Below are 25,029 nucleotides of genomic sequence, written 5' to 3' on the forward strand. Positions count from 1 at the left end.
GAGGGGCTGTGGCGAACTAGGGAACAAATGTCCCTCCTACAGGGAGCAGCTGCCATGCAGGAAAGCCAGAGCAATGTGGCCAGATTTTTTTTTTTTTAAGCAAAGGCAGATAATGAACTATCTGAAAAGGAAATTATGAAAACAGTTCCATTCACAAGGGTATTAAAAGAAGAACAAAATACTTAAGAATAAACCTAATCAAGAAGGTGAGAGACATGTACAGTGAAAACTACAAAGTATTGCTGAAAGGAACCTGCATCCCTTTTGCCTCCAGACTTCTGTTGTGTGAGATGATCCATCTCCTTACTGTTTTTTTTTTAACATTTTTATTTGGAAACAGGGTCTCTTAAGCCAGCGGGGCTGGCTTCGAACCTGCACAATCCTCCTGTCTCCGCCTCCCAAGCGCGGGGATTACAAGCGTGCGCCACCATGCCCGGCTCTCCTGACTGTTTAAATCATTTTGAGCAGATGTGTGTGTGTGTGTGTTTACACACACACACAAATATATATACATACATAGCTAAAATATCACAGAAGATAGCGCAATAAGTATGGCTCATATAAACATATCTTCAGTGAAATCTGACATAAAGACAGCAGTTTACTTACCCTGGACATTTCCCTAGTCACTTTCATTAAGCACAATTTCTGGAGGAAGGTCTCCCTGCATCTCATGATTCAGCCCCTCATCCTGTTTCCATGGTGTGGGGCTCAGCGAGGTTCCAAGCCATTGCTCTGTTACTCACCAACATGAGACGGCAGTGATTTCCTCAGACTTCCTTGGGTGCTAACGATCAGGTTCCTTTAGGTCTGCAGCTCAGGTTGCCTGTTTCTGAAGACGCAATCGCCAGCCCGCAACCGTCCTACCGGCAGCTGGTCTCCTTCTCCCTGGTAATATATTTTCTTTTTATCTGAAGACTGCTTTGTGTTATATTAACATAGCCATACCAGTTTTCTTTTGATTAGCATGACATACTCTTTCCATCCTTTTACTTTTAGCTTATGAATAAAGTGGGCTCCTTGTAAGCAGCACGTAATTAGATATTGCTCTTTTCTGTAAGCAAACGATCTCCACTTTTTATTTGTAGCAGCTGATGTCTAGTTCGCTGCTTTAGCAAGAAAAAGAAAAAAGAAATAAAGGGAGAAGGAAAGAAAGAAAAAAGAAGGAAGAAAACAATACTCCCTGCTAGAGTTTGAATGTGTCCCCCAAAACTTCATGTGTTAGAAACTTAATCCCTAAATTTATATATTATTTTGGGGGGAGACTTAGAAGGTAATTCAGATTGGATTGTGATATGAGGGTAAGGGGCCCAGGATGGCATTAGTGGAGGAGGAGGAGGAGGAGGAGGAGGAGGAGGAGCCTGAGCTGGCACACATGCTCCCTCTGGCCATGTGCTACTCTCTGACATGTTAAAATACAGCAAGAAGCCCCTCACCAGGCCAGCAGCATGCCTCCAGAACCTGAACTTCTCAGCCCCTAAACTGTGAGCTAAATAAACCTTTATTCTTTATAAATTTCCCAGTCTGTGGAACACAGTTATAGCAATAGAAAAGCAGACCAGAAACCTCTTCTCTTTACACCTAGGACTTTTTTTTTCCCCTAACAGGATGTTTTAAAAATTATTGTTCCTTACACAGATTTACATGGTGCCTGACTTTGGGTCTATGATGGGGGAAGTTAGAGGCAGTGAGAACTTTTAACAATAGGTTTTTACAATAGTTGATCTAGTATATAGGAAACCTGAAATTCAGTCAGTACTTTTGAATAAACTCTTTTCTACTAAAACAAGGAGTGAAAATTGATACGGTTTGGCGCCCTTAGAAAGAGGGAAATCTGGAGCTTAGAGTAAGGCACCACGCCACAGAGTGACATCGTGGGATGACCCAAAACAAAGTCAGCCCCACGTGGGCGCCAAATATGATACGGTGAAATATGTTGTGGTGTGTGAGGGGAGAAATAATTCCCCCACCACAACCACACAAACAGGAAAACCGCAGCTTCTTGTCCTGAGCGAAGGATAGGTATACATAACTTGGGCAGTTGCTGAAGATTTAAAGAAGTTTATTTTAAAAAAGATAGAAATACAGAAGACAGTTAAAGCCCCATGCCATTTCTGGCATGGGGGGGGGGGACTCGAGCTAATATACCCCAAAAGACCCCTGCATGCTGAGTGTTCTTAGATATGTTGCCCTATCTCTAGCCCAGCCGGATCTGCCCCTAGGAGGCAGGGGGGGGCAGCCCTGTCTCGGGGCACAGACCTCCACATCTTTTGTTACCCTCCCAAGATGTGTTAAATTGCTTCTCCGGGATCTGGGATTTCCTCCCATCCTTGAGGCAGTTTGTCTCTCTTTAGAAATGTAAAGAGGCCCCTTCCCTGGCTCTTGGCTTTCTTTACTACAAAATAGGAAATCTTTTCCAATACTGGTACATTAATACATTTTGAAACCTCTTCCCAATACTAGTACAAAAATTGGAGAGAGATTGGATATAGTCAACAAATTTCTTTCTCCTGATCTCTGGATAAGACTTAATCACACTTTTTCCTGAAAGTATGCAAAAATTAAGGCAATTTCAGAGTGCCTTATTGGGCACAAACTTGGAGCAATTAATTCCACTTTTCCTTTTATAGTGGGTAGGAGGAGTCATAAAAGTAAAATATATACCTCAGGTCCTTCTCCACCTGAGCTAGTACTGGGGCTTGGAATAGAAGCTTGGAACAGAGAACCCTGCAGCACTTCCAAAGACTGGAGAACCTCATTGGTTTATTTTTTTAATTTTTTAACTTTTATTTTTTGGTGGTACTAGGGTTCCTGGAAGCCTTTCTACCTCTGGGCTACATTCCCAGACCTATTTTATACTTTTTTATTTTTGGAAACAGTGCAGCTGGCTTCGAACCTGCGCGATCCTCCTGTTTCTGCCTCCCAGGCACGGGGATTACAAGCGTGCGCCACCACGCCTGGAAATTGGTTTAATGCTAATTTTTGTATTGTAGTAAATGGTACTCAGCTGATTTCTACTCTTCATCTTCATTTTGATTTGTACAACAAGACGAAAGAAGAAACTCAGATAAGTACAGATTTATAGATAGCAATCTAGACCACTTCTCAGAAAAACTGGTATACACATGGAAGAGAACTCAAGGGAAAGAAATGCTGCAGGGTGTTTCCAGGGAGAGGCCTGGAGCGCGAGGGTTGTCAGCCCCATCTTGTGGCTTTTTCAGATACTACTTCTAAGATTTTCTTTATTTAGTATTGGGATTGAACCCAGAGCCATTCTGCCTCCAAGCTACACTCCCAGACTCTGACTCACTCTCTCTCTCTCTCTCTCCCTCCTTCCCTCCCTCCCTCCTTTAATTTGGAAATTGCTGAGGGCCTCACAAGGCTGCTGAGATTGGTGTTGAACCTGCGATCCATCCTCCCGTCTCAGCCTCCCAAGTACTGGTTGTTTTGCATTTTGAAAAAGGGTCTTGCCAAGTTGCTGAGGCTGGCCTTGAACCTATGAACCCCCTGCCTCAGTCTCCCAAATGGTGGGATTACAGGTGTGTGCTGCCCCACCCGCCGGACAGGCACCAGCCTTTGGGAAGGTACTACCTGTTACAGTTTGACTTGTTATGATTTGGGAGGAACTCTGTTAGGCTCCCGGGGATTATTCCTGTAACCACGGGTCTTTGTACTAGATTGAGGATAGATATCCAGTAGTCCGGACTCTCGCTGAAGATTTAAACGAGTTTCTTATTACAAAGATAAAAATACAGGTTTTTAACTGTGACGGCCCCATTAGAAAGAGGGAAAGAGAGAGCTTAGAATAAAGCACTATGCCACCGAGTGACATAGTGGGATGACTCAGAAGAAGTCACCAAAGATTCCTGGACACAGAGTATCTTTGTAACCAGTCTTCTGACCTGACCAGATCTCTACCTCAGGTCGTTTGATATATAGATGACCTGCTCTGTCTCCAGCCCAGACCCTCATGCCTTTTGTTACACTCCAAAATGTGTTTTTTATCTGGAGTCTGGGATTTGCCCACATCCTTGAGGAAGTTTGCCTCTCTTTAGAAATGTAAAAAGGCCCTCAGCTTCTCTTGTTTATCACCCTTGGCGCCTGTAGCCCTTTCCTTGAAGCTCTCCTGGCTTCTCTTACTACCACAGATATATTTTAAAAATTGGGACTATTTCCCAATACTGGTACATTAATACATTTTAAAGCCTCTTCCCAACTGTCAGTCAATTGACAGTGCTTTAAGACCCAGCCACTACTTCAGATGTAAAGTTAGGATCCTTGGTTTCTCCCACTTCAAAGGCCTCAGATATCGGGGCACTGGGTAAGAAAGAGGTTCCTAGACTTTATTTCCCTTTCAAGTCGGAAGCAGGTGTCCAGTGCCACGGAAGCCGCACAGCGGAACTACCTAACTCAACCCGCAGCGACAGGGGACCCGGAACCCAGGGGACCGACCCCCCTCTTCCGGCCCCCCCCCGCAGACAGGAAGTGGGGCGGGATCGCTTCCCCCGATTGGTCAGCGCCGCCGTCGCTCGTCGCCGCGATGGGAAAAGGCGGGCCCACCCCAGCTGAGCCGCGGGCCGCTTGACGGTTGGCGGGACGGAGGGCGCAAAGTTAGTAACGCCGGGCAGCTCCGCGTGTCATGGAGCCGGGCGCCGCCAGGTCCCCCGGGCCTTCCCGCTCCTTCAAGGAGGAGCTGCTCTGCGTCATCTGCTACGACCCGTTCCACGACGCGGTGACCCTGCACTGCGGCCACAACTTCTGCCGCGGCTGCGTGAGCCGCTGCTGGGAGGCGCAGGCGGCGCCCTCCTGCCCGGTGTGCAAGGACCGCGCGGCGCCCGCCGACCTGCGCACCAACCACACCCTCAACAACCTGGTGGAGAAGCTGCTGCGCGAGGAGGCCGAGGGCGCGCGCTGGACCGGCCGCCGCTCCCCGCGCCTCTGCCGCACGCACCGCGGCCAGCTCAGCCTCTTCTGCCTGGAGGACAAGGAGCTGCTGTGCTGCGCCTGCCAGGCCGACCCGCGGCACCAGGGCCACCGCGTGCAGCCCGTGAAGGACACCGCGCACGACTTCCGGGTACGCCGCCGCGGGACCCCGCCCCGAGGGGTCAGCCTCCCCGGCCGCCGCGGGACCCCGCCCCCCGGAGGGGGGTCAGCCCCCAGGCCCGCCCGCGGGACCCCGCCTCTGTGGGTCAGCCCCCAGGCCCGCCCGCGGGACCCCGCCCCCGAGGGGGTCAGCCCCTAGGCCCGCCCGCTGGACCCCGCCTCTGTGGGTCAGCCCCCAGGCCCGCCCGCGGGACCCCGCCCCCGAGGGGGTCAGCCCTCAGGCCCGCCCGCTGGACCCTGCCCCCGAGGGGGTCAGCCCCTAGGCCCGCCCGCCCGCGGGACCCCGCCTCTGTGGGTCAGCCCCTAGGCCCGCCCGCGGGACCCCGCCTCAGTGGGCCAGCCCCCAGGCCCGCCCGCGGGACCCCGCCCCCGAGGGGGTCAGCCCCTAGGCCCGCCCGCTGGACCCCGCCTCCGGGGATCAGTCCCCAGGCCAGCCCGGCTCCCCGATGGGGAAGGAGGGCTGGAGCCGGGAGCTGGAGCCTAGGGACCACTGCGCCTGGCCCCTTGGAGCAGTGTGTACAGGCAACGCCCTAGAGTTCCCCAGGCTGACACGCCCAGTTTAGAAAGGGAAGAGGGTTCCCGGATACGGAGCCTTAAAATTTCCCCAGCTCAGTCACCTTCCCCAGCTGACCCCCCTCCGTGATTTTGGAGCTGTGGGAGAGGCCCCTGACTGCCCCCTGCCCCCTGGTTAATTCTGAACCACTCTTTTAGCATCCTGATGTCTAGAGTTGCCGTGGTTGTGAATAAACCAAGGAGTGGCTTACAGGGCAATACACATTTTGACACTGTTCAAGGGAGGGGGCACGTGGTGTATCATCAGTATTCATGTGTGAATGAGTAAGCCTATTACTCCCGCACCCTGCTGGATTAACTGGTCCACAACAGTACCTTTTCCAACTTGCACTGGTGGAAGTGTCAGGTCCTGATTGAGGACAGGCTGTTGGGCAGCCTGGGAACTGAGATCTAGGTAAGGGACCATGGGTCCAGGCCTGACTGATCCTCATGGGGCTGGAGAAGAACAGGTCAGGAGATGGGCAGGAGGCCAGGCCCAGAACACTGAGCAAGAACCCCGAGGTCGGGGCCAAGCCAGGACTGGAGAGGAGTGAGCCAGGGCACGGGGGGGGGGGGGGGGGGGGGGGGGGGGGCGGCACCCTGTCCAGACACCGCTTTCTGTAGAGCAAGTCCCAGGGGTACTGCAGGAGTTCAGTTTTCCCACCCCCGGGGAGCTTCCAGCAGACCCTGAGGGATTTGCAGGTATTAGCCAGGTACAGGAAGTAGGTAGGAAGTTTCAGGCAGAGCCAGAGGGTCTGGAAGTGGGGAAGCTTGAATTTCTGGCATCAAGAGAATTTCAAAGAATTTTACTATTGAGAAAATCAAAACTCAGAAAAATTCAGCCACTCATTGTAGCAATGAGGATTTAAAGTAGTGAAGTTCTCAGATCGGAACTCAAGTGTCTTGTGTCTTTAGCAGCAGTCCTGCCCTAAACCCCCTTCACGTCCCAGGCTCTGAGCTGCCTTGTTCAGAGACCTTTCTTATTGCTCCCTTAGGAATTTGGTAATGGCCATCCCTGTCCCAAGGTTTGTCCTGCTTCATCCCCACCCCTTGGTCCCCTGCCAGGACTACTTTCTCAAGATCAGCCTGTCTGAATGTCCCCAGGGTACTCCAGTCAACTCTCAGCCACATCCAAGGGCATCCACCCTGAGGTTTGCATGTGGTTCATCCTCTCCAAAACTCCAGTCGTGAGGTATTAGGCGGGTGGAAACTGATTCTGGTTATGGTATTTTAAGGGGCAGCCTGTGGGAGAGGAGTGGACGTAGGTCATCAGGGGGGAGCCCCCGCCTCCTAGTGGCTTTCTAAGAGGGAGGGAGGCCAGGGTGCACCTGCACCCCCTGTCTCACATCACGTGATGCCTGGTGCCACCTGGGGACTCTGCTAGCCTAGCATATTGTCAACTCAAGCTGCCCTTCAACCTGGGACCACAACTGTGAGCTAAAGTATAAACCCGTGTGCTCAGAGCTCACCTAGTCTATACTCTTGTGTTATTCGCACACACCTTCCCCTTCAATTCTTTTCCCCTTTTCCTCACTGCTCACCCACTTCCTGGGTTCTCGGCTGCGGGGCTAGGCCTTACAGACCCCCATGTGCAGCTTGTCCCAGCCCGTGCCGTGGCAGAGAGAGAGTCACTGAACTGCCCACTGAGGCCCTGGGTGTAGGCCCAGAGGTGGGCAGCACGGTAGACACCTGCTCGCTGATGGTCTGCGGACGGGAAGAGACAGGATCAGGACTCTGCTTCCTCCAGCTGTGTCGCCCAGTGTTCGCCAAGGAGTCAGTGAATGCAGCTGACTGCTCGTGTCCATGTGGGATTTCTGTTGTAGATGTGTGTTTGTCCTCCCTGCCTGGCCTCCACCCCTAACTTGCCTCCCTGCCTCCTCCTCAGGCCAAGTGTAGGAACATGGAGAATGCGCTGCGGGAGAAAGCAAAGGCCTTCTGGGCTCTGCGGCGCTCCTACGAGGCCGTCATCAAGCACAATCAGGTGAGTGCTTGGGTTAGCTGCCTCTCAGCCTCCCAACTACTGTGGTTATACGCGTGTGCCACCACGCCTGGCTGACGTTTCTTGTTTTATCTCGTTCTTTCTGTGAGTCTTCTCAGTTTCATATTATAGTAAGGGATGACTCTTTCCAAGATGAGAAGCATCTTTTTTCCCTCTGAATATGTGTATGGTTTTGTCCTCCCTCCCTTAATGCTTTTTATGGTTATGGTTTGAAGTGCGTATATTATTAATAATTGTGACTTTTAAAATAAAATTCTTCCTACTATTTTAGCAACACCTGTGGATCAGACACATTTAAGATCCTAAGACTTGAAGGTAAATGCATTTTGAAAATCGTTCCAAGCTGGGCATGTTGGTGCATGACTCCAATCCTAGTCCATGGAGACTGAGACAGGAGGGTCACAGATTCACAGTCAGCTTTAGCTACTTAGTGAAGACCTTTGCAACTTAGTGAGACCCTGTTTCAAAATAAAAAAGTAGAGCTGGATTGTAGCTCCAAGGTAGAATGCCCATAAGTTCAGTCCCCAGTACCATCAGAAAAATCGTTGCTATTTGCAAAAATAATTTCTTTCTTTGATTCAGGATTTCCTTTGCTATATGCACCCATACAAGATATAGAATATTGTATGCTAAGGTTATAGGACTAAGGGTCTTATCTACAAACTGACTTCATTTTTAAAAAATTAACAAAACAACTATTTGACATTCTCATTTAAAATGTTTTAGTTTTTGTTATTTTTGTGTTTCTGGTTTATTTTTTGGAACTAGGGAGCGAACCTAGAGGCATTTCACCTCCCAGCTATACCCTTAGCCCTATTTTTTATTCTTTATTTTGAAACAGGGTCTAAGTTCTAGAGGATCTCACTAAGTAGCTGAGGCTGGCTGCCAACCTGAGATCCTCCTGTCTCGGCCTCCCAAGTACTGGGATTACAAGTGTGCACCACCACGCCCGGACCCAGTTTCCATGGAGGAATTTATGCAGTCAAGTGGGACATTAATACTCTCTCTCTTGGCGTTCTACATTTGATTTCTGTTGAACTAGAGTTGCTTTGCTGGAAGTCTGAAGATCACTAGCTGAGGGACAGCTGAGGCACCCATATCTGAACTTCTTTCTGCTTTCTGCTGCAGGTAGAGTCGGCCTGGCTTGAAGGGCGCATTCGGCAGGAGTTCGACAAGCTTCGGGAGTTCCTGAGGGTGGAGGAGCAGGCCATCCTGGGCGCCATGGCCGAGGATACCAGGAGGAAGCAGGTCCAGGCCGATGAGAAGATGAAGCAGCTCATAGAGGAGACAGAGGTGCTGGCCCACGAGATCGAGCGGTTGCAGATGGAACTGAAGGAAGATGATGTCTCTTTCCTCATGGTAAGGAGCTTGGAGATGGGCCAGATGTTCAGGAGCCAGCTGGGAGCCATGGCCACCAGCCTTGGCCGCCCCAGGCTTTTTGTGGTGTCTTGGTTATTAGCCCAACAAACTCGGGCTGATGTCAGAGGCTAGAAAATGGCAAAGCATCTTTTTTTTTTTTTTCAGAACTGATGATTGAACCCACGGGCATTCTACATTTGAGCTATACCCCCAAACCTATTTTTATTCTTTATTTTGAAACAAGGTCTCACTAAGTGTTGGAGGGCCTCACTAAGTAGCTGAGGCCGGCTGTGAACCCATGATCCTCCTGTTTCAGTCCCCCAAGTACTGGGATTACAAGCATGTGCCACCATGCCTAGCTGCAGAGTATCTCCTTTACTCACAGATAGCTCAGCCTCCTGGAAAAGGAAGTCTTTGACCAGTATAGTGGGAAGAAAAGGGACATCTCTGTGTTCAGATAGGGTGTCCCATCCTGGTTAGGGCCTTTGTGGATTGTCTGTCCCATATGAAATCTAGGCTGCCCTCAAATTCCTGGGCTTAAGCAATCTTCCACTCTCAGCCTCCCAAGTAGCTGGAGCTAAGGGTATATCACCGCACCCAGCTTACTTTACTTATTTAAAATGTATAGTTCTCCGGGCATGGTGGTGCACACTTGTAATCCCTGCACTTGGGAGGCAGAGACAGGAGGATCCTGCAGGTTCGAAGCCAGCCACGCTGGCTTAAGAGACCCGCTTTCCAAATAAAGTATAAAAATAGGTCTGGGAGTGTAACCTGGAGGTAGAATGGTTTCCAGGAGCCCCAGTACCACCAAAAAAATTAAATAAATAAATAAATAAAATGTATAGTTCAGCTAATGTGTGGTGGCATATGCCTGTAATCCTAGTACTTGGAAAGCTGGACCAGGAGGATCACAGGTTCAAAGACAGCCTCAGCAATTATTGAGACTCTCATCAACCTAGGAGGACCCTATTTCAAAATAAAAATAAAAAATAGGACTGAAGGTGTAGCTCAGAGGTAGAATGCCCAGTCCCCATGACTTCTCTCCCCCACAAAAAATGTATAGATTAGAGATTTTCTGCACCATACAGTTGTATAACCATCATGATAATTTATATTTTAAAACATTTTATTATCCCAAAAGGCCCCGTACTCTTGAGCTGTCACTCCCGCCAGCAAGCCCCCCACAGCCACCAATCTTTTTGTCTACCTGGATTTGTTTATTGTACACATTTCCTATACATGGAGTTATATATATGTAGCCTTTGCTGATTAGCTTCTCTCAGTCAACATAATTTTGAAATTTCTTCTGTGTTGTAGCATCTATCAATACTTCCTTCCTATGGTCAAGTAATATTCTATTCTATATTGCATATTATCCATTCATCAACTCATGGTTATTTGGGTGTTTCTACTTACTGGCTCTTATGGCTATGAATATTTATGTACAAGTTTTGTGTGCACGTGTGTTTATTTCTCTTGGGTATATACCTAAGAGTAGATTTGCTGGATCATATGGTAACTGTAGTTTACTCCTTTGAAGATCTGCCAGACTGTTTCCCCAAGCAATTTTACTGTTTGGTATTCTCATCAGTAGTGTATTAGGATCCCAATTTCTTCAAGTCCTTGCCAATAGGTACTTTTTCTTATTTGATTTATATTTCCCCGGTGCCTAATGGTATTGGGCATCTTTTTATGTGCTTTCTTGGAGAAATCTCTGTTCTAATTCTTTGTCCATTTTTTAATTGGATTGTCTTTATATTCAGTCGTGTTCTAGTCAGCTTCGTGTTCTAGTCAGCTTTTTCGTCACCTTGACCAAAATGCCTGACAGGCTCAACTTAGAGTAGGAAAAGTTTATTGGAGCTCACGGTTTAGAGGTTTAAGTGCCATGGTCAGCTGGCTCCACAGCAGAAACCATGGTGGCAGAGCACATGGAAGAAGACTGCTTTCAGCATGGCAACTGGAAGCAGAGAAGAGGTGGCCAAGAGCAGAAATGCCCCCAAGGCCACTCCCCCAGTGACCCACATCCTCTAGGCATATCCTGCCTCTGAACCCTGCTGTGTTGCTTAACACACGAGCTTTGGAGACATTTAAGTCCAAACCCCAACACATCATATATTCTAGATACAAGTCCTTACTCAGTTCTAGCTATATATTTAGGTCTTTGATCTTTTTAGAGCCAATTGTTTATATGGCATAAAGCTTGCTCCAACCTCATTATTTAGGATGCCAATATCTAGTTGAACCAGCACCATTAGTTGGAAAGACTATTCTTTTCTCATTAAGTGGTCTCAGCCCCCATAGCTAATCGGTGGACAATAAGTATTAGGGTTTGCTTCTGTACTTTCATTTCTGTTTTGTTGATTTCTATGTCTGTCTTCATGTTAGTACAAAACTGTCTTGATTACTCTAGCTTCGCAGCAAGTTTTGAAACTGGGGAGTGTGCATCCTTTAACTTTTCTTTTCCAGGAATATTTTGGCTATTCTTTGTTCTTTGAATGTCCATATGAATTTTAGAATTAGTTTCTCTGTTTCTGCAAAGAAAGCAGCTGGGATTTTGCTGTATCAACTTGAGAAGTATTGACATTTAACAATAAAAAGTTTTCTGATCCATGAACGTGGAATACCTGACTCCTTGAAGTCAGAAATTTATACATTTTATCTGTGTCTATGTCCTTGTTTTTTCTTTCAGAAACACAAAAGCCGAAAACGCCGGTAAGTTGCCTGCTCTGGTGGAGGGGAGGTGAAGAGCAGGCAGAGAAACCAAGGGTTAAAAGTCCAGTGGCTCTGGGACCAGGCAGGTAACCACCAGCTGGGTGGAGTTGAGGTGGGGAAAGCTCTCTTGAGGGCATCCCAGCTCTAGCTGGCTCAGGGCGGGGCTGTCCTAGGCATGGAGGGCCACTGTCCTCGTGTGGGATGGAGGGCACCATGCCGGTGGCTCGTGTTGCTCTGGCTCAGCAGTTGTCCAGCATTCAGACTTCCTTCTGGTCTGGCCTTCTTCCTCGGAGAGTGCCAGGACACACTGGTGTATGTTGATAGAACCGGGTTCCGTGGGATGAATAAGGAAGACCTGTGATGGAGGAGAGGACTTTGGGCAGTCGTAGTTCCCTATCACGGAGGTGTTGAAGCAAAGCCAGGCGGCACCTTGGCCTTGGCAGACTAGAGTGTAGCCAAGGCACGGTTTACCTCAGCCATGGCAGGGGCATCTACCAAGATGGCAGTCCTGTTGGAGAACTTCTGATTTTATCTCTCCCAGTGGGGATGGCATGAGCCCTCCCGCTAAACCCTGAAGGGCATGGTCGATCCCTGGCCCAAGATGGTGGCCAGGGAACTTAGGCCCGGGGCAAAGGAGCCAGTCCTGGTGCCCACTTCCAGCTAGCCCAGATCAGCCCAGGAGGCACGACTGGCCCACCCACCAAGCCCAGGCCCCTTCCCCAGGCTCTTCTGCACCGTGGAGCCTCAGCCCATCCAGCCCGGCATGCTCATAGACGTCTGCAAGTACCTGAACTCCTTGCAGTACCGCGTCTGGAAGAAGATGATTGCCTCCATCGAATCAGGTGAGGCGTGTGGGCAGGAGTTCCAGGCGTAGGGAACACCATGCTACCAGAGAGCCAGCCAAGCTCCTCATCCCTTCTGGGCTCCCTAGTAGCGCCCTGGGTCCTGGTCTCTCCCTCCTGAGCGACAGCCCCTCCCCTCACACACACAAGTCCTGGCCCTCTGTCCCCGTCAGAAAGAGAAACGCTCCTCCCTACTCAAAACTGTAACAAGTGCGAGATGAGAAACCCCCTCTGTCCAGGGTCACCTCCCAGGGTGACACCCGAGGCCAACCACTGTCCTGGGAGAAATGTCAGCAGCCCAGGGGACATTAGGCTGTTCTAAGATGTCCTGGGGTCATGGGAGCATTCTGCATCTTAGTGTCTTCTGGCTGCTATAACAGAGGACCGCAAACTAGGTTGCTTAAAGGACCTAAGTGTAAACTTTCCCGGTTCCGCAGGCCGGAAGCCCGCTAGAAAGTGAGGTGGCAGCGGGCCGTGGTCCCTCTGAACCTAGGGCCCTTCCTGGCCTCCTCTGGCTGCTGCTACTTGCTGGCAGTGTGTGGTGGTCCTGGCTTGCGGCCAGCACTGCTGAGACCTGTCCCCGCTGTTGCATGCATTCTCCCCTGTGTATCTGTGTCTTCTCTTTCCATAAGGACTTAGTCATGTTGGGTTAAAAGCCATCCAATTTCAGTCTGACTTAACTAACTGCATTTGCAACAACCTTATTCCCAAATAAGGTCACTCCTACTAGGGTTAGGATTTCCATAAGTCTTTTGGAGGATGCAGCTGACCCCGTAACAGCCCACAGCCCAGAGCAGCCCCTGAGCCCTGAGCAGGCGGTGGGTTTGGTGCCCTGACTGACTGACTGACTGAGGGGCTGGCAGGCAGGAGAGAGGACCAGGCTGGCTGACTGCCCCCTTTCCCTCTGCCCACAGTGCCCTTCAGTTTGGACCCCAACACCGCAGCCGGCTGGCTCTCAGTGTCAGATGACCTCACCAGCGTCACCAACCAGGGCTACCGCGTGCAGGTGGAGAACCCTGAGCGCTTCTCCTCGGCGCCCTGCCTGCTGGGCTCCCGCACCTTCTCAGAGGGCTCCCATGCCTGGGAGGTGGCCCTGGGCGGGCTGCAGAGCTGGCGGGTGGGTGTGGTGCGGGTGCAGCCGGCTGCAGGCCCCGAGGGCCACTCGCACAGCTGCTACCACGACACGCGCTCCGGCTTCTGGTACCTGTGCCGCACGCAGGGCGTGGAGGGGGACCACTGCATGACCTCGGAGCCTGCCTCTTCGCCTCTGGTGCTGACCCTGCCGCGCCGCCTGCGCGTGGAGCTGGAGTGCGAGGAGGGCGAGCTGTCCTTTTACGACGCCGAGCGACACTGCCACCTGTACACCTTCCATGCCCGCTTCGGCACTGTGCGGCCCTACTTCTACCTCGGGGGCGCACGGGGCGGGGCGCCCCCCGAACCACTGCGCATCTGCCCTCTGCGCATCACCGTCAAGGAGGAGGTGGACGGCTGAGCAGCCCGCACCTGTGGCGATGCGGCCTCTTCCTTAAGCTGCCGGCCAGGGCACCCGTGCCGTTCTGCTTGTCCTTTGTGGTGACTGCAGGCCCCGGCCTCTGTCTGCTTTGGTCCTCTCTATCCCTGGTTAAAAGCTGCCAGTTAGCACCTTGCTGGATGCAGGGTCTACCCAGAGCTATTGCACCTTCAAGGCAGGGGTTTTCTGAATTCTCGTTTCAGAATTTCAGTAACGATTGATTTAAAAAAAAAAAAAAAAAGACCTAGTTTTTCTTTTGACGTTTTTCAATGTTCTTGTAAGCACATGTTCATGATATAGAATGTATTTAACTGTCACTTTTTATTGTAATGTTTCATTGTATGTATGCTATGTTTGTTCCAGTAAATGGGTGTTTGGCTTGTGTCAACTTTGGCTGTTCCAGTAGTGCTGCTGTGAACATTTGTCTGCAGGTTTTTGTGTGGACGTGTCCTTAGTGCTGCTCGGTGTTTACCTGGTGCAGACTTGCTGCGTCCGTCACTCTTACCTCTTGAGCAGTGCTGGCTCTTGCCAATGCGATTTTACCAGTTTATACTCCGACCAGCAGTGATTGAGAACTCTGCTTACGCCACATCCTGTCCACACCTGTTATTACCTGTCTCTAGCTTAGCGTCCTCCTGGGGAGTGTCTCTCAGTGAGGTTCTGGTGGCTGGTGCTATTGAGTATGTCTTCATGTGCTCACTGGCCATTTGTATGTCTGCTTACAACTGTCTTCAGAACCTTTGCCCATTTTTAGTTGGGTCATTTGTATTTTTACCATTGAATTGTAAGAGTTCTTTATATATTCTAGATAAGTCCTTTTGTCAGCCATTTTGGTTTATACAACTTTCCTCCCATTCTGGGGGTTGAGCTTTGAAACGTAAAAGTTATTAGTGATGTCCAGTTTGTTTTTTCATTTGCTGCTTGCATATCCTAGAAATCTTACTTTGCACTCTTCCCATATATCCTAAGTTCTGGCTTTGGGCCCAGGAATAAGGCAGTCATCCCGCTGACTGGAAGCCCTATAGCCCAGGAGCGCTGATTTCTTGCCTGAACTCTCCTAGCCGTGCCCTCTCACCCCTTCCTCTCCTCTCCACTGCATCCAGGCTGAAGCGGCAGCCCCCTTGGCCACCTCCCGTCTCCAGTCTCCTTTGAATCCATTCAGGCGCAGCTGCCAGGTGTGCCATCCCTTTGGCCTCCCTGTGGTCACCCGAGTAGCCCCCCATACCTGACCCCACTTTGAATTTCTCCTGTGTGGGGAGCTCATGACTACCAGGCCCTGCCGTTGTGCCTAGGCTCCCTGGACCAGGTCACCCGCTCCGGCCAGACCAGGCTCTCCCTGTCTACCCTTCAGGCTCCAGCCCTGCTGCCTGGCACACAGTGTCCTGATGTTGGGGCTCCGGCTCCTCTGGTTCATTAGTTCCACTTGCATGAGCCCATCCACTGTAGAAGTGGAATCACCCTGTCTCCTAGAGCCTCGGTGCCGCACAAAGTTCTGTAGCTGGAGCCTTGGCAGCTGGCTCGTGAGCTGCAAGTGAGACCCCGGTGACCGGCATGTTCATTACTTGGTCATAGCTCAGTGCTTGACACCCATTTGCCCATTTTCGTCCTTGCTTCTGGAGGATGAAATTTCAACAAAATGTGATTACTGGTTAAATATCAAAACTGAAAGCTTTCCTTATTCCATGGTTAGTAATGGGCAGTACAGGAGTTTTCCCAACACCGGAGGAGAACATCAATAGAGGCCTCCCCCTTTAGCATCATGTACGTGGACCCTGCCTGGGCCACCCCGGCACCTCGCTACATAGAGATGTGAAAGTTCAGGAACCACGTTACTTCTCTAGTTCCAGGTGCAGGGAGGTCGCCTAGCCACAGTAGATGGTTGGTGAGTAGATGTACAGTCATGTGTTGTATAAGAATGTTTTGGTCAGTGACTGGCCACACACACAAAGCCACTCCCATAAGATTATAATGACACTGAAATAGCTGATCATCTTGTATTTTAGTATAACTTTTCTGTGTTTAGATACACATATAGCACCAGGCGTGGTGGTGCACACTTGTAATCCCTGCGCTTGGGAGGTGGAGACAGGAGGATCGCACACTTTCGAAGTCAGCCATGCTGGCTTAAGAGACCCTGTTTCCAAATGAAAATATATAAAATAGGTCTAGGAGTGTAGCCCGGAGGTAGAAGGGCTTCCAGGAACCCCAGTACCACTTAAAAAAGATATATTAAAATTACATACAGTGTTGTCATAGCAGTGTGCTGTAGTTTGTGCCCCAGGAGGAGCAGGGAAGGATGAGCTACCTGAGCCCTTGAACCCCTCCTGCAAGCAGAATGGGGTTGATGGTACCTGCCTCTGGCTGTTGGGATCCAGTAATAAGGCAGGTTTTGGTCAAAATGCCAAGTATTCCGTTCTAAACCTGGTATAGCCTTATTACAAAGTTGGCCAATTCTGCAAGTGAGAAATTTTACATGTAGAAATTATGATTCACAATCATGATGAATCCCAAAGAGAAGTGAGAAGTTGAGAAATAGAAGTTATGTTGGAAGTGCTCACGTTCCCTCAGATTTTTGGCAAGGATGTGTATGTAAAACTTAAGTTTTTGAAAAAAACTTCAGTAAGTTTAAAAAGTGGTTATAATAACCAAGAAAAATAGGTTTCAAACTTAAATGTACAGACATGCAATGTCCTCAAAAGACAAGCCCAAGATTGTCTTCAATGTTTGTGTGCATTTGATTAGATAATCCATTGACATGGCTCTCAATTCCAAAGGTACAATATGCACTAGACCAATCCCTGTCTCCTGCACACTCAGCTCTCCTCCTTGTAGGCAATCCTGACCAGTTTTTTCTAGTCTTTCCAGAGCTATTTTGTGCACAGCATAGTCTGAGTATATTCTGCTTTTCCCTGCCCAGCAGGCTAATTTAAAAGCAGATTGTCCCAATCTGTATTCCTAAGCAACCCAACCAAATAGAGAAAAGTCAAAGGATGTTATTAAAATAACTTTCTCAGTGGGGAAGTTTTCCCTGGATGCTTATATGCAATTGAATCAGTCGGTGGGTTTCACTCTTGCTTTAAATATTACACCCTAATACTTTAAAACCAAGAGAAAAAGGTAAATGGGAGTCTGATACCTCAATATACATTAAAAAAAATCTCAGTCCTCACAAAGGAGATAAGTAGCTGATGGCTGAGAGGTTGGACATGGGATTTGACAAGCAGGGTTTAGACTGAATCAACCACTGAGACCTTGGGAGCGACTGGCCTCCCTGCGCCTTGGTTTCATCAAGTGAAAAAGACATGAGTTCCTACTCTCAAGATGGGTAAGGGATTTTAAGAAAGAAAAAAATAAAAAGCAAACAAGTAAAACAATTTGGCACATGCTTGGTTCCCTATAATACCTGGACCTACTACTTACACAGCCCTAAAGCTTTGATAAAGCCGTTCAGCTTCTCTTCCACAAACAGGAATACTTGGATGCTTGCATTGTTTTTCCAGGTTATTTCCAATCCTAACATCTTGTGACTGACAGTTCATGTCACTAGCAAGAGCGTGTGTCTTCCCCAGAGAAGGTGTTGCCAGCTGAGGGTGCTGTGTGGACCAACCTTCAAGGACCTGGGTGCAGAACCTGAAGAAAAAATACTTGGGCAGAGCACAATATTCTAGAGAACAACTCTTGAAATTGTTCATGACATTAGAAGTTGGATCATGCACAATAAAATTGTCATGCTCCAAAGTGGCTCTTGTATTTGTATGTATGAGATCAAAGGTGAGGTCAGGTAATGACTCACAGTCCCGTGAGGGCGATCTTCATGATGCGGGGGCTGCTTGCCCTGGACAAGGGCGACTGATTGCTAGTGATGGGAGAAGCTGGCATTGTAGCATCTCGCTTCAAGATTTCAAAAGGAAAATGCAGCTCCTTTCGCTGGCCTGTCCCCCACTCCTCCCCCAACCATGAAAGGAGACTGGACACAGGTCAGTGAGGACGAGTCTGATGGCCCAGGACAGGGGAAGCTTGCTTGCCCTCGGGTGCTGTTTTTCCTTGTTTTTGAGTGTCACTTGGGTGAGTTTCTTCTGCCAGAGAACAGGCTGAGGAAGATGGAGACTCCGTTTCTATGGATACAGGGCTGGCTGGGATTTGCATAATGTAGCTCAGGGAACAGAGAGTTTGGGAACACTCTAGACCAAAGAGGAACATGAAGGCACATGGAAACTAGTCAGTGGGTCAGGGCAGCGAAGCCCGACTGCAGCTCTCATCTAGGACAGGGGTCTGTGCCTGCCCCAGCTCCAGACCCGCACAGGGAGGTGGGAGTGTGAACAGTGCCCCCTGTAGGGCACCGCGCCTGCCTGGCTCCGCCAACGCTGGCGCCCTTGGCTTCTCTGGGAAGTTCCTTTGTTGACTTAGACAGCATTTGAAGCATGTTCTGGTTTTTCTTCTTTTCTTTTTCTCCTTTCTATTTATTCACTTATTTGTTCATACTGGGGATTGAACCCAGGGGCATTCTACCTCTGAGATATACCCCCAGCCCTATTTTATTTTTCATTTTGCAACAGGGTTTCATGGGTTGCTGAGGACCTTGCTAAGGTGCTGAGGATGGCCTGGAACCTGCAATCCTGTCTCAGCTTCCCCAGTACTGGGACTACAGGGGTGCGCCACCACACCCAGCTTATATTTATTTTAGCCCTCACTCCCCGCTAGCCACCGGGTGGGATAGACTGGGAGGCCTGTCAAACTCACATGACCACACAGCCACACCTCAAACCCAAGGCTCCCGGAGTTACCACACCCCAGTCCAAAAGCACATTCTGGGCTTTGCTGCAGTGACTGCATCCAGCAGCAGTTCAGTTTATGAGTGCTGGCCCGTGGTAGGGAGTGGGGGAAAGAGGAAAACTAGTCCTTGGGAATTTAGAGGCGGTGCGATTGCTAAGCAGTGGCAGGGATAGAAGGCCCCAGGTGAGGAAGGCCAGGAGGCTGATGGCTGCCAGGTCCCCAGCCTGAGTGGCCAGTGCTGGCCATAGGTATGGACTAGGGGGAGAGCAGGTGGGTGTGTGTGCCTGTCTGTGGGGCCTTGAGGTGCAGGTTCTGAGCAGGCCATGGGCTACAGAGTGCTGCAGCTCAGGCTCTGGATGTGAGCTACAGGTCAGAAGTCGTTGGCACGTGCCCTTCCTTGACTGCACACATGCGTGTCTGAGCTTTTCCCGTGGAAAGCGTTTTCATGAGAGGAGACAAGGACAGAATCCTGGGGAATACTGACCCATTGCAGAAGTGGGCCGAGGATGGGGCTTAGAGAGAGAGAGAGCCAGAGTCCAAGGAAGGCGGAATGACAGACAAAAGGGCTTAGTTAGCAGCTATGTCTAATGGAAATGCTTCTGATCATTAAAATTCCTTGTCACCAAGACTTGATTGACTCGGATGTCCTTAAAATTCAGAAGAGCATTGTATTCCTAACCTCACTAACATGGGTCGGAAGAGAAGAGCAGGGAGCAGGTGGGATGCAGAGGGAAATACGTGTGTGTGTGTGTGTGTGTGTGTGTGTGTGTGTGTGTGTGTGTGTATCACTTTGAATCTCACTGTGATGTGTAATTATAGCACACCAACAAAAGTGTGTAAAAAACAGCATCAAATTTTTTCCCCCAAATTTTTCTATCAGCAATCCCCAGATAGAAAATATAATGGAAATAGGATTTCATTCAAAATCGCACCTAAAATATGGCACTACTTTGAATAAAAATTTAAAATACAGCTATAAAACTTTACTGAAAAGTTTTAAATGATTAAAAGGATCAGACACATGTGTTAGTCAGCTTTCTGCGCTGTGACCAAATATCTGAGGTAAACAAAAGGGAAAAGGACTTACTGGCTCGCAGCGTCCGAGGTGTCAGTCCAGGGTCACTTTGCTCTGTTGGCTTTGAGCCGGTGGCGAGGCATTATATCCTGGCAGGGAGTGTGTGGCAGGGGAAGTTGCGAACCTCGTGGCAGCTAGAAAGCTGAGACGGGGGGGGGGGGAGCTGGGGTTCCCATACCCCATCAAAGCCATGCCCCCGGTGACCTAACTTCCTCCCCCTAGGCTCCACCTTCTAAAGGCTCCACCAAACTCCCAAGAGCCCCACAGGCTGGCACCAAACTTTTAACATATGGACCTCTGGGGGGAGGTTTAAGGTCCAAATCATAACAAGACATGCCTAGAAAATACCTCTACATGCTGAACGGTTTGGTTTTGAAATTAAATTAGGTGATTTTAATTGGGAATAATAAAAAAGAGAAGGGCTAGCCAAACAATATTTGAGAAAATGATAATTTCACTAAGCTTGTGTTTTAAGGAAATATTTAGAGATCAGGACAAAATATGTACAAAAGATCCATCCTTGTTCATTACAGACGTAGAAGAGTTGAAAATAGTGTAAAGAGCCAAGAGAAGGGACTATAAAACTTTAAATATGAGTTCAACAAATTATTCCATATTCTGGAATACTAGGAAGCAACTTAACAACAAAATGAAAAGAAAGACAGACAGACAGACAGACAGACAGAAAGAAAGAAAGAAAGAAAGAAAGAAAGAAAGAAAGAAAGAAAGAAAGAAAGAAAGACAGACTAAGGGCCAAGCATAGTAGTAAATACCTGTAACCCAGTACTTGGGAGGCTGAGACAGGAGGATCGAAGGTTCAAGACCAGCCTTGGCAATTTACTGAGGTTTTCAGAAATTCACTGAGATCCTGTTTCCAAATAAAAAAAATTGGATTGAATAGAATATTTTATCCTGAAGGTAGAATATCCCTGGGTTCAATCACAATCCCAGTATTTAGGAGTCTGAGACAGGATGACCACAGGTTCAAGACCAGCTTTACCAGTTTACTGAGGCTCTCAGATATTTAGTGAGACCCTGCTTTCAAATAAAAAATAGTGCAGGGCTGGTGATGTAGCCTGAAAGTAGAATACCCCTGGGTTCAATCCCCAGCACTACAAAGCAAAAACAAACAACAAAATCTCATGACCTGAGGAAATGTTTACTTGACTAAAGCCAAACATAAAAGCATAATAAATATAATTGAAATTTGGTAAATAACCAGGTATGGTGGGCATGCCTGTAGTCCTAGAATTTGGGAGGCTAAGATAGGAGGATTGAAAGTTTGAGGCCAATCTCAGTAACTTAGGGAGCTCCTGTTTTAAAAATTAAAAAGGGGTGGGGTAAGCCAGGCATGGTGGTGCACGCTTTGTAATCCCTGCACTTGGGAGGCTGAGACAGGAGGATGGCGGTTCCAGGACAGCCTCAGCTGCTTAATGAGGCCTTTTGCAACTCAGTAAGACCCTGTTTCAAAAGAATTAAAAAAAAAAAAAAAAGGTCTGGGAGTGTAGCTTGGGGGTAGAATGCCCTCTGGGTTCCATTCTCAGTACAAAATAAATAAATAAATAAAAAGGGCTGGGGTATATAGCTTGGAGGTGGAAAGCCCTTGGGGTTGAGTCCCAGCACCAAAACGGATGCCAATGTTGTCGCCCATGGGTATTTGGGATGCTCTGCTCACACACGATTTTTATCTCCTTGGGCCCTTCCCTTTCTCCCGCTGCATCGCCTCCGCTGTTTTCCACAGTGAACACGCATTGCACTTGCAGCCAGAGAAAGGGAACCTGAAGAGAAGGCGGTGTGTGAGGTGTGGAGATCAGATGCAATGGTGGCGCGGCCCGGGTCTTCTGAGGCTACTGAGGGGAAAACGGAGCACTAAGGCCAGAGGGGATAACCGCAGAGGACGCTGAACGCCGAGGAGCAAAACGAAGCAGAGGCCTCCACTCGTTAGGAACCCGGGGACTCTTGTCAGCTGGACACACGGTCACCGGTCACCTGCGGACCAGCGGCAGCAGTGGCCGGAAAAGAAACCCCTGAAGGCCTGGGAGGGGAAGCGAGGGCTGGAGGGGGCCCAGGCCCTGCACTCCGCACAGCAGACGCAGCCCAGGAAGCCCAGGGACGCAGGGCGAGCGGCCGGAGCGCAGCGATGCTCAGGAGACAGCACCGACTGCTCCTTCCACCCAGCTGGTCCAGTCCCCTCACCCAGACATCCGGGTCTTCCCTTTTTAGGCAGGGCGCCCCTTATTGGCTGCTGGTACTGGTATGATGTCATCATCATCCAATCTAAAGCCAGCGCTCCTCCTAGTCCAAGGAGTTAATTAAGAATCAATTAACTCTTTCTAAGACTTGGAGGACAGCAAAAACAAAAACCAAACCAAAGCAAAACAAAACCCCGCCCCTCGCCTTTTTGACCACTGTGCCTGGTCAAAGGAGTGAGAGCGTGGAGATGAAAATAAGATAAATCAGAGCAAATAGTGCCAAGGTTTTAAAGATACAGGTTCAGTGATGGATGCAGGTGTGTGTTTGTGTGTGTGTGTGTGTGTGTGTGTGTGTGTGTGTGTGTGTGTGTTAGAAATGTAATTACATTTAGAAATTTGTGAAAAGAACGATCCAGAAGTCTACTCTTCGGAGTAGCATTATTAAACATTCTGAGACAGTTTCTTTCCTTATTTTTAAACTCGAGTGTGAGATTTTAATAAAATAAGCTCATATATTTCTTTTAGCCTTTTAAATTTATTCACAGTGAGAATTTTCCCTTGGCCTTCAATAATATTCAAATGTAGCTGGGTGCAGTGGCACACACCTGTTATCCAGCTACTCAGGAGGCTGAGGCAGGAAGATGGAAAGGGTAGGGGCCAGGCTGGGCAGCTTCGTGAGACCGTGTCTCAAAATAAAAAGTAAGCCGGGCGTGGTGGCACACGCTTGTAATCCCAGCATTCGGGGGGCTGAGACCGGAGGATCGCGATTCGTGGACAGCCTCGCCTACTTAGTGAGGCCCTCTGCAACTCTGTGAAACCCTGTTTCAAAATAAAGAATAAAAAATTGGGCAGGGGGTGTAGCTCAGAGGTCAAATGCTTCTGGGTTCCATCCCCAGACCCGCAAAAAAAAAAAAAAAAAAAAAAAAAAGTAAAAAGGGTGGAGGTGGGGGGAGTTAGCTCGGTGATACAGAGCCCAAAGAAGAATCTTCAAACGCACAGTACTTAGTGGCTACAAAACTTCTTTTCAACTAAACGGAAATTCTAGAAATACCCTATTTCCCAGGATGTACATCGATGTCATCAAGTTTTCTGACTGCTGGGAATTGTACTGGTGCATCATAATTTATTTTTAAAATGTTCAAGTCACCATTATAAACAAAGCTGTAATGAATGCAATTGAAGTGTAGGATTCCTGTCCGTTTGCTTTAGGATAAATCCTTAGAAGAAAAATTCCTGTGTCGAAAATGAAAATACCTGTTGCTGGGGGAAGAGTGCTTTCCTGGCACGAGTAAAGCCAGGGTTAGATCTTAGGCAGCACAGAAACCAACCAACCAACGGTGTTGCCAGATCACCCTCCAGAAATGTTATGAGAACAACCAACTCTTTATTCCCTAAACCAATTCCAATGTTTCTCTTTTCTAGCTCTAATAATCTAGTACAAGATGATAGCTCATGAATCTTTTTGTTTTCATTTCTATGATTTTAACTATGTTTTCATGTATTCAATAACCTCTTGTATTTCTTCTCTGAATTATCTATGTTCTTGGCCCATTTTTTTTTCAAATTAGGGTCATATTATTTTAATCTATTTATAAGAATTTTACTTTTAGCCTGGCAGCCTTCTCTTGATTTTATTTTCATAGGTACCTGAGTAGCTGTACTGTTTTCTTTTATTATGATGTCTTTTGTTGTCAGGCTTTTATCTCAATGTGTCATTACTTTTGCTCCTATTTTCTCTTACTGTGACTCAGTTTATGCAGTATGTTTCTGGGGACACCTCAAGAGCCAGCACCATCACTGCTGGTAATTTTTTTTTATCACTTTTAAAATATCGTACATAAGCCGGCTGTGGTGGTGCACCCTTGTAATCCCCGCTCTTGGGAGGCGGAGACAGGAGGATGGCACAGGTTTGAAGCCAGCCTCGCTGGCTTAAGAGACCCTGTTTCCAAATAAAAATATTTTAAAAATAGGTGTCTGGGAGTATAGTCTGGAGGTAGAAGGGTTTCCAGGAAACCTAGTACCACTCCTCCCCTCCAAAAATATATATAATAGTACATAAGCCGGGCGTGGTGGCGTACGCTTATAAGCCCCGCGATTGGGAGGCTGAGACAGAGGATCGCATAGATTTGAAGCCAGCCTCAGCTACTTAGTGAGGCTCTCAGCAACTTAGTGAGACCCTGTTTCCAAATAAAGTAAAAAATAGGTCTGGGATTGTAGCCTGGAGGTAGAAGGCCCCTGGGTTCCACCCCCAGTACCACACACACACATAAAATAAAATAAAATGAAATAAAATATTGTACATAATTACTAGTCACTCCAGTTCAATTAGTAAGTTCTTTATTAAAATTTCAATTTTAATTATTTTTAGTTAAAATAATTAAAGTTTTAATTAAAACTTTATTTAAATTTCTTCACTAATTTAAAAAAAATAGTAATACTCACTGGGGTACAAATGCAAAATTCAAAGGGATAGGAGTAGAAAGTAAATTTCTCTCTCCTGACTCCAACCACCTGTTTCTCTTCCCACAGCCACTATAACTGGTTTATTGTGGATCTTTCCAGAGGTATTCTAAAAGCTGGCACATTCTTTTTTTTAAACCCCCAAATAATGAGACTATAAATAATTTTGCCATGCTTTTAAAAAACATAACATATTGGAAATCATGTCTTATTTAACACATATAAAGTGGTTTCGTTCTTTTAAAGAGTTGTATGCTGTCCCCTTATATGGAATTTATACTTTGTCACCTCATTCTTGAGAGAAATCAGGCTCACTCATATTTACCATTGCAAAAAACTCCTCAATAAATAAAACTGCACATATCAATCAAGCCTGCGGTTTATTTTTATTAAATGTAGTCATTTCATAATAAATAGCATAACAAATTTGATGATTTAATTTTTCATTTAAT

At 48.0% G+C, this 25,029-nt stretch overlaps 1 protein-coding gene across 1 annotated transcript; it reads left to right on the forward strand.

Moving 5' to 3' along the window:
* Positions 1 to 4,639: 4,639 nt before the first annotated feature.
* On the forward strand, positions 4,640 to 14,059 carry TRIM35 (tripartite motif containing 35; the record flags this gene model as incomplete). The annotated part of the gene is made up of 6 exons (XM_080710480.1): positions 4,640 to 5,074; positions 7,541 to 7,636; positions 8,783 to 9,013; positions 11,703 to 11,725; positions 12,449 to 12,567; positions 13,482 to 14,059. 6 exons carry the CDS (start codon positions 4,640 to 4,642, stop codon positions 14,057 to 14,059), a joined length of 1,482 nt encoding a protein of 493 aa, XP_080566606.1.
* Positions 14,060 to 25,029: the final 10,970 nt, after the last annotated feature.

This window comes from Muscardinus avellanarius (genome assembly GCF_963383645.1).
Source record: "Muscardinus avellanarius genome assembly, chromosome: 14".
Taxonomy (NCBI): domain Eukaryota; kingdom Metazoa; phylum Chordata; class Mammalia; order Rodentia; family Gliridae; genus Muscardinus; species Muscardinus avellanarius.